The 18680-nt window shown below is 43.2% G+C and overlaps 1 protein-coding gene across 1 annotated transcript; it reads right to left on the reverse strand.

Moving 5' to 3' along the window:
• Window positions 1-2854: 2854 nt before the first annotated feature.
• On the reverse strand, window positions 2855-18251 carry igsf10 (immunoglobulin superfamily, member 10). Its single transcript, XM_071894203.2, has 12 exons — window positions 18189-18251; window positions 17402-17658; window positions 15561-15690; window positions 14819-15209; window positions 13415-14182; window positions 11990-13040; window positions 11136-11884; window positions 10657-10896; window positions 9238-10626; window positions 7848-8751; window positions 5348-5714; window positions 2855-5263 (listed from the first exon to the last, which is right to left on the reverse strand). The coding sequence occupies exons 2-12, from the start codon at window positions 17602-17604 to the stop codon at window positions 3713-3715; spliced, it is 7743 nt and encodes a 2580-aa protein (XP_071750304.2). The 5' UTR covers window positions 17605-17658; window positions 18189-18251; the 3' UTR covers window positions 2855-3712.
• Between the last annotated feature and the right edge of the window lie 429 nt (window positions 18252-18680).

Here is an 18680-nt window from a genome sequence, read left to right on the forward strand (position 1 = left end):
GGAAAAGCTTACTCCATGTTCTCCCTGCCTGTGACATGCTATCCGTGGGGCAGACCTAGGCTCCTATTGGGTCCTGGACTTGAGATGGACACCCCAGCCGGAGGCCTCTGGATGGAATTATGGAGCATATTTAGGTGGGACAGTACTAGTTGAACAAAGGGTCCATTGTTAAATGTACCCAGATTGTTTGGGCATGTTTTAGAGACTGGGTTGAAGTAGAGAATGGACTGGTGGTCTGTTGTTAAGCAATAAGAAGGTAACAGGTTGACAGCTGAATCCAGATAAAAAGCAGTGGTAATTGTGGAAAAATTCCATGATATGGATCTTGCATGTTTTGTGCACAGTGTGAGGTAAGTCCCTTGGAGATGGTGTATGATGGGGTAATGAGTTGACGACAGCGTTCTCAGTAAAAAGTTGTTTGATCCTCTGCAGATTAGTGCTGTTTTTCCACGCTCTTAGAGGTGGCCAAGGAGTGGCTGTCCTTTCACCTACCTCATCTAGTGTAAAAACAAACTGGGTTCATTCATTTCATGAACTTGTAGTGGTAGTGCAGCTCTTCACGTCAACCTGTCTCACTTCAACAACTTTAACCAGAAATTGAGTTCAGAGGTGTTATTTGAACTGGCAAAGCTGAATAATGTCTGGAAAAACAGATTGACAAATAACTTATTCTATAATTTAACAACACATTGATCTAAATTGCTGGCTTGTAATTGGAATTGGTCCACAATATGGTTTAGCTGCTGCAATCTCCTACACACAGACTCACACAGACATACATAAACCCCTCTGGGGCAATAGAGAACTCCTTTCAGTAGTTGTAAAACCATATTTTAAAGGGTAATTATTTGACTTCAACTCTTTTCTTTACAACACTCAAGGGGAAAGGAGCAAATGGGAAAATCACATGTTTAGAATCCTCATAAATATCCAAGTCAGTGGAAGGTAAACTCAACCATTCCCCAAACATGAACCGCAAAACCAGAACTGAACAAATAAACGCTCCACCGTCCGTGGAGGGCACGGGTGTGAATGATGGAATTGTCTTGCACATTGAAGAACCATACATAAATACTATGTGGTACTACAGACGTCACCTAACTAGTTTAATTTAATTATGTTTGATTGTCCTCTAGCTCACATATGCGAGCAGTTTTCAAATCACAGAGCAAGTGGCCCACATTCCAAAGTTTATGGAAGAGAATTCCCTCTTTCCCCATACTAGCCAAGGACATATCGCACTGCTTTGGACTGGCTCTTGTCTTGGAAAAATTTCTTTTTTTGAATCTAAAAAGGGAGATTTGTTGGAACATCCATACTTCAGCACCAGCCAGTCATCTCCTTTGTGAGTCTCCATTAAACTGAAGTTGTTAAGTATTGTCAGTCATTGAGAATTATGTCCCGTTTAACCGGGCTGAGTGAGATATTTACAGCTATCCTCCATGCTCCAGCAACTAGGAGGGGACTGCAGAATGCTCTCTGATATGGCTATAGGGTGAGTGATGACACAAAGCTGCAGAGAGTAGAACGATGTGATTGGAGTTGCTCAGAAAAGTTAGATGATGTGGCCGATAGCACCGTCTACAAAGACAATATTACCACAATTAGAATTACCAATTTACAGTAATTCTCATTCCTGCAGTTAAAGGTACTGTACCATGGATTTAGGCATGGAACCCAAATCTGACAGTCTCATGGTGGACACTTAATCCACAAGCTCACAGAACTGATTTCCTTATTCAAGGCACTGTGTTTGCCTTAGATCTATTGATTAATGTAATACACTGATCATACCTCAGCAAAAGTGACAGCATTAGCTTTGAGGTCAAGTTGCAGTCAGCAAGAGCTGGGAAGTTTTTCTACCCATTTTAAATGTGCATCATTATAGGTGATCTGCAATTGCTGCAATTTACTGTGAAATTGTTACCAGTTGTTTTTCTTAAGGCAAATGGTATTTGTCTTAATGACTGCCCTTAAAAATAATTGTTGTAACCCATTTCTTTAGGAGGAAAAAATAACCCAAGTCTGCACACATTTGTCATAGAAGTGTGTTTAGAGAGCATAAATCACTGTGTAGTCTCCCATGTCACTCTTACAATCTCATGGACATTAATTCACCATTGTGTTGAAATCTTTGGTGAATTTTGTAAATGCTCAGATTTACATTCTAAAACCTCATTTCTCATTTCTCATTTCTCATCACCTCCTCCCCATCACTTCATCCACTTTCCCTTCGCCTTTTCTGCCCACTTTATATTTCTATTTTCCTTTCTCTTTTCTGTCTCCACTTTCTCCTTCGTCTCTTACACTCGACTTTGCAGGAATGCAGTAAAATCAGCACACAATCACAAACAAAATCAAAGGCTCCCCTATGGATCTCACATATTTAAGAGCTGGGTGAGGAGCTATTTTCACAGCTGGAGAGTTTAAACTGTGTGTGTGTCTAGAAGGCCCCCACTGCAGCCAGAGAGCCAACCTCCTTCTGCAGGATACAGAATTAGCTGATCCTAATGACCTCCATTGCTACAGCACTGTAACATTTCAGAGTCATAATACTGAGAGCCCAGGTCAATTCCGTTTACCTCCACCAGTGATATATTTAAGAAATGTTAAAAAGCTCCTCACACAAGAATTTTGTTCTTCACTTAAAACACATTTATTAAGACACCAAATTTTTGTCATTGGTGCTCCAACTGGTACAATAAAAGCATTAAAAAGACATGAAGCACATTTTACATTTGATTTCAATTTTTCTTCCAGGGTAAAAAAAATCATACTTTGATAAAGTAGATACTACAAAAGACATACATATACTGTATTATTACAGAATAACATAATGTATAACATTACTGTAGATCCTTGTGTACAACACAATAGAATAGTAGTAGTAGTTTTTGTAAATTATTTGTCCTCTTTACTGTACTGAGAAGAAGACATAAAGGAAAAGGCTTCTTTTGTGTTCTTTTAACTGTCATCAAAATGAGTAGATAATAAAGAAAACTGATGTAACTAAGGTATGAAAGTACTGTCCATGCAGATGTCTATCCAGTGTAAAACAAGTCTCTATATATTTTTTGAGTAAACCTATTTTTTCCACTTTGAAAGCTGATGATGTGCTCTTAGATATTTAACTTTATACAAATTGTCGTCTCTCATCATCTGCTGTTCAAGGACAAAGCAATTTGCCATGACAACTTTTGGCCAATGTTTGAAGAGAATCAAAACCCTATCGGGAAAGTTTTTCTTTCTTTCACTCTGTAACACTTTATTCTCTCCCTCTCTCTATGGGCTATAATAGTAATCCTCATTTTCAGTTAGCAGTGCCTGGTCAAAGCCGTTGCTTCCAGCTTAACTCTTTGCACTGGCCCTCTTGCTCCCTTGCTCAGGTTTTAAAAACATCCCAAATGAGAACCACCTACGAGTTTCCAGACCCCCAACTCCCCAATGTTACAATAACACCTTTCTAGTCCCAGGCTGGGCTTTCCTGGTAAAAAAAAACATTTTTTTTCCTCTAAAATGTCTGTTTTTTCTCTCTTCTTTTGCTCCCTTTATTTTTTTAACCCAGGTCTGTCACTTGTTTAATAATATTCCACAAGCAGTGATCCTCACAAATCCACGTGGGAAAGAGTATACTGTACATCACAGACACTACTAACGTGTTAATAGTTTACATTCTGATATACCACTGTCATTCTTCAGTCATGTCTTTTTCTCACAGCACGCGCACATATGTGACTTTTGAGTCTGTGCCCAGGTGGTTCTTGGCCAGGCACTTGTATGTGCCAGAGTCTGAGGCTGTGGGTCTCTGGATGATAAGTGTACCTTGGGGGTGAAGCAGCTCGCTACCCATAGGTCGGCCCTGCCCCGCCGTAGACAGAAGTGAACGATCAGGCAGCTCCCAGGTGATCTCTGGCTTGGGGATCCCAATGGCAACACAGTTGAGCTGGAAAGGTGCCCCGGCCATTGCCCTCACATTAGGAGGTGGCCCAGTTGTGATCCGAGGAGGGTAGGCAATTATAATAACTGGGACAGTGAGAAGAGCCTCCCCAGCATCATTCCGTGCCCTGCAGATGTAGTTCCCCCGGTCGTGGAGAGTGGTGTCCCTGACAACCAGGGTCCCATTCTCGAGCAACTGGTAGCGCCCGAGGATCTGAGGCCGGGTGAGGGTGTGGCCACCAGGGACGGTCCAGTAGATGCTGGGTCTGGGGCTCCCGTCAGCCAGACAGTGAAGGAAGAGAGGGTCCCCAGACACGCTGCGTATGATGCCCCTAGGCCTTGTCAGGATGTAAGGCTTCTGCCCGACCTCCAAGACAATTAGCTTCTCTATGTAGCCCATGGAATTCTTAGCAGCACAGCGATACTTCCCAGCATCCTCTTTGCTAGGGTTGTAGATGACCAAAGTCCCATCGTTGCCTAGGTGATGGTGGGAGCCACGGTCGGGCCCACCAGTAAACCGCGTCCCATTAGGCAAAGTCCAGATAATCTCTGGCACTGGGTGTCCGTCGGCAGAGCAATTCAGAACTGTGGTCTTCCCCATCCGAGACACAATGCGCTCATTGAAGGGGTTCTTGAAGATGGGCCGTCGAAGCATACTGGTCACCTCCAGCTGTACCACCATTACTGCCTCCCCTCCGTCATTCCTCGCCATGCAGATGAACTCTGCTGTGTCAGTTGGCCGCACATTCCGGATCTCTAATGTTCCATTATGATGGACGTTAATCCTACTGCCAAAATATGGCGCTGACAGGAAGATGTTATCAGGCATAATCCAGGTGACAGTAGGAGCCGGATCTCCCTGAGCTTTACAGTCTATAAATTTCCTGGAGTATTTAGCTGCTGTGTCTTTGATTACAGTCCTGTTCTGGTGATAGCCATTGATCACAGGTGGATTCCCATCCATATCTAGCTTGTAGACTTTGCTGTTTTCTCCAGCGTGGTTGCGAGCCATACACACATACTCCCCAGCATCAATCAGTTTCACATCTCTGATATCCAGAGAGCCATTGACATGCATTAAGTATCGCTCATTAGATGCTGCAATTATGTCGTTGGTGGGCAGCATCCACAGGATCTTGGGTTTGGGCTCTCCAACTGCTTCACAGTCAAAGCGGATGTTCCCTCCAGGCTTCACCTTGGCATAGGTCTGGCTGGGTGGGCGTATCCTGGGGGCAGCAGTTACCACAGTGATATGTACATGCATCTCATCTTTGCCCACCTGGTTCTCAGCATAGCAGGTGTAGTCTCCTTCCTCTGACATGCCAACCTGGAGAAACATAACATTGATGTAAAACTTTTGAAAATTGTTTATATTCATGGAGGATGATGATATACTGTATCTTCAGCATACCTGGTTGAGGTAGAGTGTTCCATTGTCAAACAGAATATAGCGGCGTGCTCGACCTCCTCCGTTGCTGCTGTCAGACTGCAGGGCGCTGTTGACCACTGTACCGTCTGGTAGTCCCCAGGAGATCTCTGGCTCTGGAGCTCCTGAGGCTTTACAGTCCACCTTCAAGTCATTACCATAGGGCACTTGCTTCTTGCGGTAGACCTTAGGTTCTATCTTGGCTGGCTTCATCGACACACTGACCTTCATGAGTTGGAGGTCATCACCAATCTTGCTTCGTGCCACACAAAGATAGTCCCCGGCATCTTTATCACTCATAGAATTAATGATAAGAGTACCGTTATCCAGGACCTGGATTCTGCTGCCCATCCTGGAGAAAGACATGAGAGAAAATTAGGATGATTTATCATGAGCGGAGGACAAAATAAAGCCTGATCAAATAAACAGAACATGACAGCAGCATTTAAACTCTAATCTGGTAGGTAGGCCATTTCTACTGTAGGACAAGGACTGAGGAATATTTTCTGTTTTCACTTTAATACTCTGCTAAGTCAGCAGCTTTCATGTCTTGACATCTAGAAGATATGAGTATCAATATGAGTATTCCTCATATGGAGCTTGAATGTATTTTAACTCAGTACTTATCAATGCTCTTGGTAACAGGTAGTTTCAGCCAAAGAATCTGACAGGTCAAAGATAAGATCCAAATGTGCTAATAATCCCCCTAAAACACGATGAGCCATGCATTTTTTGGGAGCTATGCCTTGTGGTAATAAGGATGTTAGTTAGCAATCTTTCTTGTTTTCTCCTATATTTATTCCTATGTATGTACACTACCTGGGGGAAAACTTACAGTACACCGCATTAGTAACAATTGTATAAAAGCAGATGGTCATTGGCTGCATCTTGTACTGTACCTTCAAATAGTTTAAACTGGATGAGAAATGCAGAAAAAGGAACAGAAAAAAACAACAAAAAACCTTTCAACCAAACATAAATATTTACATAAACCCACTAAGGAAATTGAAGGGACTAATGACTTTATGAAATGACCAGTAAACCAAGCCATTGGTCGCAGCAATGAATTGAACTGCTGTATTGACAATGTGTTTCTTGGAACTGAGGAGCATTCAGCTTTCTCAGCTGTTTTCCCCCTGTTGTTGCATGCAGAGAGGCTTCATGTCAAACAAATTGTTTACAGAAATATGAAGGCCACTATCTGTAAGCCAGTGTTCTTATAGTACTCTGATGTTTCTTTTTGACTGTGAGTCAAATAAGACCAACTTGGACAACTGCCCAGTTCTTGCTGATGTACAGCTTGTTATTTCTGCAAAAAAAAAAACCTCTGTTATTCTTGTGTCATGTTTTTCCCTGCTCAGAGAATGTAATGGAAAGAATTGAGAAAATATTTATGGATAAAGTGTTGAAGCTGGCTGTGGTAACTTGGTAAAGCTTCAACATAGGCTGTGGCTTGTCATAATGGGATTACAGTTCATCTGTGGTCTACTTCACTGTTGTCCATAGAGACATCGGAGCTCATCAACACACAAACCTTTCATCATAGGAAATAGCTAATACCAATAGGTAATACTAGTGACCTTTAAAAAATCTGAATATTTCTTACCTAGGCTTGAACATGCATGCTTATCACAATTTACATACATTGGATAGGCTAATGTTCACTAAAATATTAATGTCACCAGACCACCATTATGTCGCCATTATTATAGCCTCATGATATAGCATTTTCATGAAAACAAAACCAAAAATATAGAAATAAAAAGCACTCTTCACAAATCCTCTGACTTCTAAGTGAGCTAGCTCCCAAGTTCTTTTGAACTGGCCTCTGTACCCTAACAGCTTTAATCACTCTATCGCCAGTGTTTTCATCTGGATTTAACTGGATTTAATTAAGCCTTGAAACAGTATGGTCAAGGAACTGAGTATCTTATTTTGATTTCAAACATGGAAGGATTGACTAATCATCACATCAAAACACTGACACCATTATTCTCTACCTTAGGGGGATAACTCAAAGGGTCAACGCAGGAAACCAAGTTGAGGAAATATGGAAACCTGAGAACAAGACTTTAAAATGAAAACAGAAAAATTTCAACTATATAAATACATGATCCCCAGAGATGTTACTTCTTGTACATGATGTGCTCAAGCTGTGCTAAAGAGCTCAGCTGATATTCAAAGACTCATATTTATTGTTGAAGTATGTCTGTTTCCAATTCCAGTTACATTTGCAAATTCCAGGACTCAGTGCATGAATTGAGACTTACTATTAAATCCTGAACTGAGAAGCACACTCCCCACCAAAGCTCAGTTTCCTTTTGCAAGACCAGCATGGCCATTTCTTAAAATGTGTTTAAGTGTCAGTTGATGTATTTCTAAGATCATCGAAAATGATGGCCATGTCTGTTTTACCTTGTATGTAAAGTGTTTGTTGTAAATGCAACCATCTATGCATTTTTACCAATGAACAATGCATTTTCACCTGTGCCACTGGTCCACCACAGCTTTAGAGGGCAGCCTCCAGATGATCCTGGGTTTGGGGTCTCCTGTGGCTGAACAGTTCAGTCTGAGCTGGTCCCCGTAGGACAGATCTGTGATCCGCTGGGATGTCTCCACTATCTGAGGTGCAGACTCTTGCTTCTCTACTGTCAGAGTCACCACCCTTCGCTCTGAGCCTGTAGAGCTGGTAGCGATACATTCATACTTCCCATTGTCTGTTGAAGTCACATCCTTAAGGTGGAGGGTTCCATTCTCATACACTGATACCCTGGGGTCAACAGCAGGCCTTTTAGATTGCACCACTGACCCATCGTAGAGGACCCAGTGAATAATAGGCTGTGGGTTACCCTGGCCTGTACAGGGCAGCCACAGGCTCTGGCTCACACCAGCCCTCACTTGCTGCCGCTTTTCTTCCAGGATGCCTGGGGGAGCTGCCACCACCTGCAGTCGGACTGTAGCTGTGTCAGCTCCAGCTGGGTTACTGGCGATGCATTTGTAATGACCTCTGTCATAAACAGACACCTGCTCAATGACCAGGGTCCCCTCGTTGGTCACTGATACTCTCCCCTTGTCTGAGTTATGACCCCTAACTTGGGTCCGGTTGGCCAGGATCCAGGATATCATAGGTGTGGGTCGACCCTCTGCTTTACATTTCATCTCCACAGTCTTCCCTGCATGTGACTTTATCTCCCGCATTTTTGGCTCCAGGATGCGAGAAGGGTAGGCCACCACAGAGAGGGTGACCAGCAGCTTGTCTGATCCCTGATCGTTCTCAGCTAGACATAGGTACTGGCCACGATCCTTAATGTTGGCATTCTGGATGGACAGTGTGCCGTTGTTGAACACCTCAAACTTGCCCATCCTCCCCTTGATGGTAATGGTGCTTCCTGAAGAGATCGAGACAGAGACATTTTGATGTTGTTAAAAGAAACAACTAACTTAAAAACACTCAAAAATATATCACACACACAAATACAGACTTAAAAACAGACATTTACTGTACTTATCACAATTTCATATCAAAACCGGAAAGTAGTATGCATCATTGCCTAGAACAAACTACACACTCCACCCACCTTAAATTCTAAACGGATGGAAGTCAAAGCAGCAATTACAACATGTTTCATAATTCCATGGTCAAATCATTTAAACTCATCAACACTCTTGAAATCGTGGTTGCCTCTGTGACTTTCATTCACTTAGAATTAGTATTTCTAAATATTGCTGATGTTTGTGCTATTACTAGAGAATCAAAGAATTAATTCACTTTTCACCTGGTTCTTGGGGTACTTTCAGGCTACAGCTGAAACAATCTGAATATCACATATTATGATATATACAAAATAACATTTTTAAAGAAATTCTCTGTGCACCTGTGCTTGAGGAGAAGCGTTTCCAGCTGATGGTTGGCTGAGGGTTTCCAACAGCCTCACATGGCAGGAAGGCATCGGAGTTGGACAACACGGTGAAGCTGGCTGCATTGCCCCCCACTATCTTGGGCTTGCTTGGCATGTCCTCGGTAGAGGGCTCAAAGCCCACAATATTGGCAGTTGTAGTCTCATAGCCAGTTACACGATTATAGACACTGGAGATGGCATCGTGTATGTCCTTCTTGTTGTATGGGGCAGGGGTGTTGGTGTATCCTTGCTCTGCTGTGAAAACGGTCCTTGTGTCAAAGGTGAGGGCTTTCTCTGAACCGCCTCTGGCTCCACTACTAGGTACAGTTGGTCTGACTCTCCTAATCATGGGCCTCTGTGTAGTGTGACCACTTTTCCTCTCTGTTGGTGGTCTGATGTTGCTGTGGACTCTGTTCTGAGATGTGGTGTAAGGCCTTTTTGTGGTAGTTGGCCTGAATGTGGTAGTAGGGTTGGATGTGGTTGAGGTGGTCCAAGGTCTCTTGGTTGTTGTATAGGCTGACGAACTGCTCCAGTCAACTTCTTCATATGAGTCTGTCTCCTCCTCTGAGTTTTGATCAGTGGAGACAGTCACTGCTGATCTGTCTGCCTCCCTGGATGGAGTGTACAGGGGCTTGGAAACTGAAATGGTCCGCTGAGGGAGTGCAGTAGTCTCCATCGTAGTTTCCATGGTGGTTTCCATGGTTGTCTCCATAGTTGTTTCCTCAGTAGTTGTAGCCTCTGTTGTGGTGGTAGGAGCTTCAGTGATTGTAGGTTTCTTGAAGGGTCTCCTGCCCCTAAAGGGCCTCCTCTTCCGCCCTAATCGTCCTCCGGCTCCGCCAGGCCTCTGTTTGATTACAAACCAATTACCAGAGTATCCCCCAGATCCAGATGATGAGGCTTCATCAGGGTTTGTCCTTGCAGGTGGTTTGACAGTAGGTGGGGAAGGTAAGGTCTGGGATTCTGGTGGCGTTTCAGCAGTCGTGGAGGACCTGGAGTGGTAGGATGGGCTGATAGTGGTTTGACGGTGTGAGCTAGGCTGCGGCGTTGTAAGCGCAGAATCAGCAGAGGAGAAATCTCCATAGTCATCGTCTGATGAGCTCTCTGTGCTCTCTCTATGTCTGGATGGGGACATAGTCTCAGGTTCAGCCAGAGATTCAGCTGTGGGAGGAGCAGCAGGGATTGTGGTTGGGGTCATTGTCGTAGATTCAGCTGTAGTTGAGGTTGTTGTGGTGGTAGATGGTTTCCGTAGCCTGTCCAGCATCTTTTCTCTTTGTCTGCCCTTGCCTCCGAACAGCCTATTCCATGGAATCCTTCCACGGATAACCTTAGAATTGGTAGTAGTAGTGGTGGTGGAGATTGTTGGTTCTTCATTTGTGGTCATATATGGATCAGGACTCGGGTCAAACTCAGGGGCATCAGCAGAGGTGATGTAGCCATTGGGCACCTCTAGCCTAGACTGGGTATGGGTGGAGGGGAGATTTGAAGTAATGTAATAGTTAGTGGTAGTAGCTGTGGTATCTTGTGTAGAGTCAGGTCTCTCTGTTCTGCGTAAAGATGAACTAGGAGAAGTTGTTGGTGTGACAACCCGCGGACCACTGGTTGCTGTCTTCTTCCTGTCCTCGTCATCATCACAGTCTGAGAGAACAAAAAAAACAATACTCCTTAGTTCGATCGGTTCATATGCAATCAATAGATAGATAGATAGATACATAGATAGGTACATAGTTTGGATTTTTGCATGTTTTGCAATACAGTATCAGCTATAAAATATACTGCATATAAAATATCAGCCTTCAGAAGCACATCAACATTAATTCAAAATGGACAATATTCATGTTTTCAGAACAAGGTTAAAAAACATCATGACTGCCTACCTGTGGTCAGTTCAATAGTATATGGCACTGTGGCATTCCCTTCCTTCTTCAGTGTGGGCTGTTTGAGTTTATTGATGAAGGAGTGTATATCAGTGATCCTATTGGGTTTGATGATCCTCCTGCGCCCTTGGAAGGTCCTCCTGCGACCCCCTCCTCGGCCCTTCTTGGGTGGGATGATATGGATGTGCTGGCGGGAGATAATGGTGGATCCAGCAGGCAGACGCGGGGATTTGATCCTCTGGGTGGTGTGGAAGGTGATCTCGTCTTGCTGTCTCTCTGTGGTGGTGACGGCTGTGAAGGTGGTCTGGCTTTCTGGGTCAATGGAGGTGTGGACGATTGGCTCCATCGGGCCTGGTCCATCCATCATTGGAGTAACGTTGGGGTCTGTGACAAAGGAAAGCACTGCCCCAGTGGAGGTCTCTGGCTCTCCAGGTGGTTCTCCTGAGAACTGGAGCCTGGTTTCTTGTGAAGTGTCTGTCACAGTGAGGTGGAGAGTGACAGGACGTCTGTTTGAGGGTGGCTGGGTAGTTCTTTTCAGGGCATAGAACTCACTGGACTCACCAACACTTGGGATGACTGTATGGTCTGAAATCATGTCATATGGTGTGACTGCATCACTTTGAGTTTCACTCAGTCTCACTGGACTGTGTGTGAATGTGGATTTGATTGGTGTAGGATCTGACTGTGTATATGACTCTGTTGTTAATGTGTCTGTGTTTTCTGTTACCTGTGCATAACTAATCTGACTTCTGTCTGGACTCTCTGTGGTATCCATGGCAATGGTTTCACTATTCTCTGTTGTGGTTAAAACATTATGCTGATTGTTCTGTGTGGTTGTCATGGTTTCTGTCTGCCTGTTATAATTCTCTTGGCCAAATGTTCTACTTTCTTGTGAATTATCTGTCGTTGGCTTGACTATCATTGGCACAATGATGAGCTGATCTTCACCAGAGCCTCCTTCACCATCACCAGAAAGACCAGTGTCTGAGTCTTCGTATTTTACTTTCTCTACCTCAGTGCCAGTCTTTATTCTTGACCCATCTTGGGCCTTTTTCATAAATTCAGCAAATTTCTGTGGGTCCACTTTCCTGGGTGCTTTATCATGGACTCTCCTATTGCTCCAGATACGTCTGTTGCTGACTGGACCCCTCCTTCTCTGTCCCAGTCTACCTGCAGAGCCTCCTCTGCCCTGTGACCTGAATCTGGGGTAGGGTCGGTCTGAGGTAATGGTCCTGGACTCCTGACTGGTTTTGTTAGAGGGGCTGGAAGAGGGGATCTCACTAAAGGAGACTTTGTTCTCTGCCAAGCCAGAGTCCACCTTGACCTCCATTCCCATCCCTGACCCCTCATTGTCCACCACTGTCACTTTCTCAGACCCTTCTCCAATCACTGTCACATAAGACACCAGCAGGTCAACCCCCAGGTGGTTAGCAGCCACACACCTGTAAAATCCTCGGTCCCTTACTGTGAGACCCTGAATCCACAGGGTTCCATTCTTATACACCTTCCTGTTCCCATGAGACTTGTCCAGCACTGAATGGTCAGGTAGTATCCACTGGACTGAAGCCTCAGGGCTGCCTGTGGAGCCACAGTCCAAAACCAGGTTTTCACCCAGTGGTTGAGAGAGTTGGACACCATTGACCTCTGCTTCTTCCACGTCAGGGGACAGAACTGTCATCCGGAAGCTGAGCATATCTGCGTCCAGGTAGTTTGTGGCAATGCAGCGGTACAGGCCCGTGTCGGAGGTATCCGCTCCTCGTACAGTGAGCTTCCCCTCAGCTGTGATTATGATCCTGCTGTCCTCACTGGAGTAAGGGGCTCTGACCTTAGTGCCATCTGGTAAGATCCACTCCACCGAAGGCTTTGGCTCACCCAGGGTCTGGCAGTTCAACTGTGCCACACCACCTATGATAATACAATACAATACAATATAATATTACTCAATATTTATTTCTGATGTATGTGTATGTAAATGTATGCATTATTATAATTCTAATACAGCATTGCCACAGAGCAACTGATGTTTTGTATCCTTGTAAAGGCAATCTACTATTTTTTTTTTATCATAGAACTACACACTGACATTTTTAGTCTTCTGAGTTGTTGTGAATAAATTAAGATTCACAATGTTGACATTTTTACAGGTTACTAGGTTATCATGCATCAATTAAATGGTGGGCCAATATGGATTGAAGTGGTTTTGCATTATTTGTGGTTAGATGAGTAGAGGTCATACCAGCTATCAGCTAATTTATTCTGCATTAATCTCTAACTCCCACCTGAGAGTACAGTGTGCTCTGTCTTGGTCTCGTTGTCTCGTTTGATCATGGTCCAGCTGTAGCGGTCCCTCTTAGGTGTTGTGTTCTCCACACGCAGGTTGACCACAGACCTGTACTTAATATGCAGAGTAGAGAAAGTGGTAGTAGTCCGGTCAAGCTGGAAGTTGATCTCTCCCTGCATCAACCATGCAGGGGAAGCTTTAATCTCAGCCTCAATGTCTGTGTGGATCTCCTCTTGTCCCACCTTGGGTCTGATCTGGCTGTACCTGTACATCATCTCTGGGGTCCTGGCCAGCATCAGGCCCCTCTCCAGCCTCATGGGAGAGTCACTGTAGGTGGCCAGGATGTGCCACAGCTGCTGGATATGTTCATAGTCAATGTTACAGACCAGATAGGTAGTTATGCTGGCTGTAAGCATGGTAACATTGTTTCCCCCTTCCTCCTCTGAGGTCAGTGTCAGGTTCTCCAAAGCAGAGGGCCTCTGGACAGTGCAGGATAGACTGGCGTCATTGTGAAACTGGTCAGTCAGGTTCATCTGCATGGAGCCTATTGGGGCAATGAAGTCCTTGGGGGAAACTGGAGTAAAGTCCCCCTCATCCAGGCTGATATTTCTCTGCTTTAGATGGGGTTGGAGCCAGGGCTTGGTGCAAATGAAAGCGTCACTGGGGAGAAGGGAGAGGGATCTGCTGCGGTAAGGGTCAGGATTCTCACAGACAGGGCACAGCTGGCCTCTGGGATACTTCCTGTCTCGCTTGCATTTCAGTACACCTGGAAACATTTCAATCATATGGTGTAGTGTTTAGATGGTTGCATGTCAGAAAAGAACATTGATAAAGTCTACACTATAGACGAGGGAAACCAAAAGCTGATTTATAAAACTTCAACCACAAAATATCATCATCATCATATTACAGAATTGTAAGAATTTATATGAGTTGACTTTTACACAAGCCAAGTCACGAATAAACTGTATAACTTTTGTTCTTTTGTGTTAGTATTTCCTGTATCTCATGATGAGATATGATCTCTGTCTCCAGTGACGTATCAGCAAAGATTTATCTATCTCCCTTGGATATGCCTTTCTTGTTGGATACTATCCCATGCACCATGAATTTCTAGGAGAAAATACGTTATCTCTTTAAAAGTCTGAGTAAAACAAACTAATTAAGTGATTTCACCAGATGATTCTCATTCACTCATTCACTGAATGTTTAGTAAAACTGCCAACAAATCAAGATTTAGATTCGGGAATAGTTTTGCACCCTTCACCGCACCCTTCAAATGGCTAGGTCACAGGTGCTAGAACAATGAGAAAGAAGCAGTTCCCTTGTAAACATGTTACCAACTTCACAACTTGCTAAATGCTCCCAGACTGCTCCAAAGCAAACGCACTGTTTTCCAAACCTGTGTTCCTCTGTGCCCACACTGGGAACCACTTCATACGGCAATCACATGACCAGGGGTTCCCATGGAGGAAGAGGTTCTCTAACTGGGAGCAGCCTGAGAAGATATCTGCAGGCAAGCTGGTGAGGAGGTTGTCAGACAGGTGGATGTTTCTCACTGAGGACACCTTGAACACCTGGCTATGTCTCAGCGTGATGAAAGTGTCTGGGTGGAGCTGCTGGAGCTGGTTGCCTTCCAGATGGACCAACTGTAGATTAGTCAGACCGTAGAAAGCCTCTGGGCTGATGAACTTTATGTGGTTGTGGTCCATGTGGAGTCTCAGCAGGCCGTCCAGGCCTTTGAACGTCTCCTTGTTGATTTCCTTTACTTTATTATAGGACATCTTCAGGACCTGTGAGAACATCATTGACAACTTGGAGATGTTTGGCATAGAAACAATATTATTGAATCAAAACTATGATGTTAACATTCTTATTTATGGCCCATTATTGAGAAAAGTCATTACATTCTTGTAAAAGCAGCAGCGTTAGTGGAGATTTGAGGTTATCCCATTTGGGAAGACAAGTCAATTTGTGCATGTTGTTCTTATATATAATATAATAATATAATTATTTTTAATACATTTATCCCCTCACTTGAACTGTCAGGACCTACAAACACTAGCTTTGAATTTAAGCATAGGATGCAGGCAGCTTTGTCAGGCAATTACTCAGTTCATTGACAGCATAAGAAGTGCCTTTACCTGTAAGGACTTGAGGCCTAGGAAGGCCCTGTCTTCAATACTGTGGATGGTGTTGCTATGCAGCATCAATAGCTCTAAATGTCCAAGCCCTGTAAGATCATTCTCTCTCAGGACGGTTATACTGTTGTACCTAAAAACAGAGAAGCAAAAAAGAAACTTCAGCTTGGAATTATTTATTGTCAGCTTGACTGAATGTTGACAGCCTACGGTAAGCAATTTACAGTATGGAAGTTGTAGACAATGAAATGAAAAGTATGATTTTTTTTCATTGTGGAGATCAGTGTTGAGCTTGTTACTCATTACTCATTCCAGTAAAGCAATTTGTTACTTTAAACAATACTCCCTTGGAGCAGTAATTCTTTACACTACTTTTCCATAATGGGCTATACCCAAAATTGGCACTTGCATCCTCTCTTACTGTAACTTTATACCTTGCAATAACTCAAATAGCATTGTTGTCAAAGGGCTCTAAATTGCGAACAAGCAACTTTATGATTTAGCCACTAACTCTTAAACCATATTGTATAGAATTTTTTTCCCCCCTCAGATTCCTTGGATCAAGACAAATCTACTGCACGTACTAGGGTTCATTTGGTCCATGATTGTTGATTCAGGAATCGTTTTGAATCATTTTTGTTTGACTGTGACACACAAATTAAGTTGACGGCAAAGATGTACAAACAGGAAGTGAGGCATCATTTTTATACAACACAGAAATGTTTTAGATGGGCCCAAAAGTATGTCAGACAACATATGGTTGTGCAGACTCAATCTCTGCCAAATTTTACACGCATCATATTTCATTGCTATTCCAGAGTATTTTGATACATTACCACTTGGCCCATAAATTGAATTTTGACACATAAATGAAGCTGATGGTTAAGATTCATAAATCTAAACATTTAATGCTAGTGCAATCACATACATATTTGCAAAAGGGTTCCAAAGTGTGTTCGATCACATTTGCTAAAGCTGTTGCTTTGGGACAAATTGGTAATTGTGCAAATTGTGATATCTCAGGCATCTGTGTGTTTGGCCCATGGGCTAGGACCCCACTAATGGCCACTTGCAGCTGTATTTCAACTTAAATCTGATATTTAGAGGGGGTGATAACAAAAAAGTCAACTTATTTTCTGAAATAGTGCTTCATTACACTAGTTGTTACTAATAATACCAGAACTGTAACATGAGTGTGTTGCCACCCAACACTGATGAAGATGAAGTCGGAAAAAGTTTGGTGTTTAAGTTATAAAAACATTTCTCAGAGGCAGAACTGCTCTCGAGGCAGAAATAACCTCACTGATTGAGTTAAACCTCAATGGGCGGAGCCAAATAAACTGTTTTTCTGGTTAAATTGGACAGACTGAAGCTCAATGGAAAAAAATACAAGAGGTAGGCTAAGCAAGTAGGTAGCTTATATTATGAAGCCTAGCGCTGTTGCTGCTATCTGGGGAAAAAAATGGAATCTAGCCATAAAACGTTATCTAGGTTAGCTAGTTAGCCTAGATGACCTTCCAAATTAAAATTAGTCATACTAACCTACAGTAGCCTAGTCTATACTGTAATTGAGCTAGTTATGCTGACCTTCCAAAAACATGAATGCCTTTGCATCAGTGAATGAAAAAATAAGTCATTGCCATTTGGATTTTTATTTATGTTTTGATCAGAGTTCCTTCTCTGCTATTCAAGTTTGCCAGATAGCCAAACTTTGGATCTGCACCAATTGAGGCTTAAATCAACCAATAAGATTAGGCTATTTCTTCCTCCAGAGCAGTTCTGCTTCCTGAAATGTTCTCCAATCTGCAAAAAAGATGGGAAGAAAGAGGGAAGGCACAGCTCACCCGAGGTTAATTCGTTCCACAGCTGGCTGGATCTGGTCAGGTATTGCGGTCAGGTATCTGAAGGTGCAGTGCACTTCGGTGGGAACATAGCAGGCGCATGATTTGGGGCAGCCGCGGCTCGCCGGCAGCACAGCGGCCAAGACAAACACAGCGTTCAGCAGCCACCGCCGCAGGTATGAAGCACTGCAGGCACACACACTCATTCTGGAGAGGGACAGGGGGGCTACACTCCCTCCTCTACCATTAATGAAATCCTCCTGGAGAGAGAGTACAGCTTGTTGTGGCGTAGCTCATAATGGGAATGACAACAATACAATGCATCACTTAAAAAAGCAAGAGAATGGAGACAAAGAGTAGATTACAGACAGACAGACAGATAGACAGATAGATAGATATATAGATAGAGTGAATAAAAACGAATAAAACATTTAAAGAGGCCTACATATGTATTTAAACTGCAAATTACGCCAGCATTCATTTATAATCTTCAAAACAAAAAAAAAATATTAGGCCTATATTCAAAATATTTGTCTTTAGTAGGCTACTACTGTAGATAAGGGGACAAGTAGGTCCTATGGGGAGGGATAACTGAGATAAGATCGCAATGTGAAGGACAGTAATAAAAAAAAGCACGGATATTAGTCTGGTCAAATAACAGAGGAAAAACCTGTTAGAAAGACGATAAGGAACATCTTAATAAAAGGTATGGCTATATAAAATGTTAATACTTGCAGATAACAACTTTTATCCCTGAACAGATTATGAATATATCTAGAATTTCCCTCACCGCACTTCAGTGTCAACAACTGTAGAAAGTGAAATTTCTGCACTTTTAGTAAAATAAAAATCCAGATGGAAGGGTACAAAAAAAAGTCCACATTTAGTTTCAAGATCAAGAATCCACCAAACTTATTCCTCTGATGAGTCCGCTGTGTCTGGGGCGCAGTGGGACACGAGTGATTTCTGTGTGAGCGCGTGTGGCTGAGTGAGCGCTCAATTTGTGTCTCCTCCGCCCCTCTGTAATCCGCTGTAGTGTAACTGCTACAATGAACTACTCGGGGCAGTAAACCCTATGGTACTGCAAAGACTCTGCATCTAATTTCATTTGCCACCAATAGGCTACTTAGAAACCTACCTACATCGACTAAATGTCTGCAGACAAGTGCGGAGCTATTAGACTATTAATGGCTGCCAAGATATTCACATTTGTCCTGTGTGATGAATTATTAGACGTAGGTCACCAAACTATTTTACACAGAAGCACACCGTTTAGAGGGAA

This window comes from Centroberyx gerrardi, chromosome 6 (assembly GCF_048128805.1).
Source record: "Centroberyx gerrardi isolate f3 chromosome 6, fCenGer3.hap1.cur.20231027, whole genome shotgun sequence".
NCBI classification, from domain to species: domain Eukaryota; kingdom Metazoa; phylum Chordata; class Actinopteri; order Beryciformes; family Berycidae; genus Centroberyx; species Centroberyx gerrardi.

Bases quoted from the DNA above. Each gene is read 5' to 3' on its own strand.
- igsf10 (XM_071894203.2), bottom strand. From the start codon at position 17,604: ATGAGTGTGTGTGCCTGCAGTGCTTCATACCTGCGGCGGTGGCTGCTG. The intron at 10,897-11,135 runs GTAGGCAGTCAT...TTGTTCTCTCAG, and splicing joins TACTATTGAACTGACCACAG to ACTGTGATGATGACGAGGAC. The intron at 10,627-10,656 runs GTCCTGATCCAT...CCACAAATGAAG, and splicing joins TGCCCCTGAGTTTGACCCGA to AACCAACAATCTCCACCACC.